This window comes from Schistosoma mansoni, chromosome 1 (genome assembly GCF_000237925.1).
Source record: "Schistosoma mansoni strain Puerto Rico chromosome 1, complete genome".
Taxonomy (NCBI): Eukaryota; Metazoa; Platyhelminthes; class Trematoda; order Strigeidida; family Schistosomatidae; genus Schistosoma; species Schistosoma mansoni.
The window spans coordinates 3123191-3124124 of NC_031495.1; the positions used below are offsets into that span (position 1 = coordinate 3123191).

General features: G+C 33.5%; 1 protein-coding gene across 1 annotated transcript; it reads left to right on the plus strand.

The window, feature by feature from the left end:
* Positions 1-631: 631 nt before the first annotated feature.
* Positions 632-934, plus strand: Smp_167830 (hypothetical protein; the record flags this gene model as incomplete). Its single annotated transcript, XM_018793000.1, has 1 exon — positions 632-934. The coding sequence occupies one exon, from the start codon at positions 632-634 to the stop codon at positions 932-934; it is 303 nt and encodes a 100-aa protein (XP_018647556.1).

The following is a 934-nucleotide window of genomic DNA, read 5'->3' on the forward strand; positions in this document are numbered from 1 at the left end:
TGCATGATGAAGTTCGTCTCTGTTTTCCTAAGGTTATTGACAAGTGTTGCAGGATGAATATTATATTGAACAGTGAACAACATTGTACAAATATTTGAATATGCAGAGAAAGCGTTCGTTTTCGTTAAAGTACAGTGTTAATCAGTCGCTAGAAGCTAATATACTTATCATCACAAATGATAAAACAAATTTTGTATGTACCATTATACGATTGATAACCTCCACTCGTATCACCATTATTGTTTTTATTATTGCCTCGAAAAATAAGTACATATTCGCAATTGTACACACCGTTGAAAATGAATTTGCTGATGAGAGAAGAATTTGCTGAACCAATCTTTCTGAAGATAAAAGCACTCTCATATTTGTAATCAAGTGAACTATTGTGTGTGACCTAGTTACAACTAGTGGATATAATTTCAATAAGAAAAAGTTTACTTTTCATTGAAATCAATCATAAAACATAATCAGAATAATCTAGTGCAAATACGTGTTGAAAGATTTATAAATTAATCCCACAATGACACTTACAATTATCACAGGGTCATTGTGCTAAACTTGACCCAGGTCATATGATTGAAAAGAGTATAAATGGAACTACACAAGTTTATCTTACTACAGACGGAGAACAATGTCAGCTGCTTTCATTATCCTGTTTGTTGTACTTACATGCTTCACAGAATGGTCACTTGAAACAACGACAAATACTACTGAATCTTACATCAATTCGACTGAAACTCAATCCAACCTATTGCAGGCTATCTATCAATCATTAGACTGTGTACGGTTGTACGCTCCGTTCTTCGGACGCTATTATTGGACTGATGTTTGTGACAGTAACAGTTATATTACACCATATTTTATGTGGTATACAAATACAATCTGCGCACATCGATCTTATCTCTTCACGAGATACTGGATCGTGTATATGTAA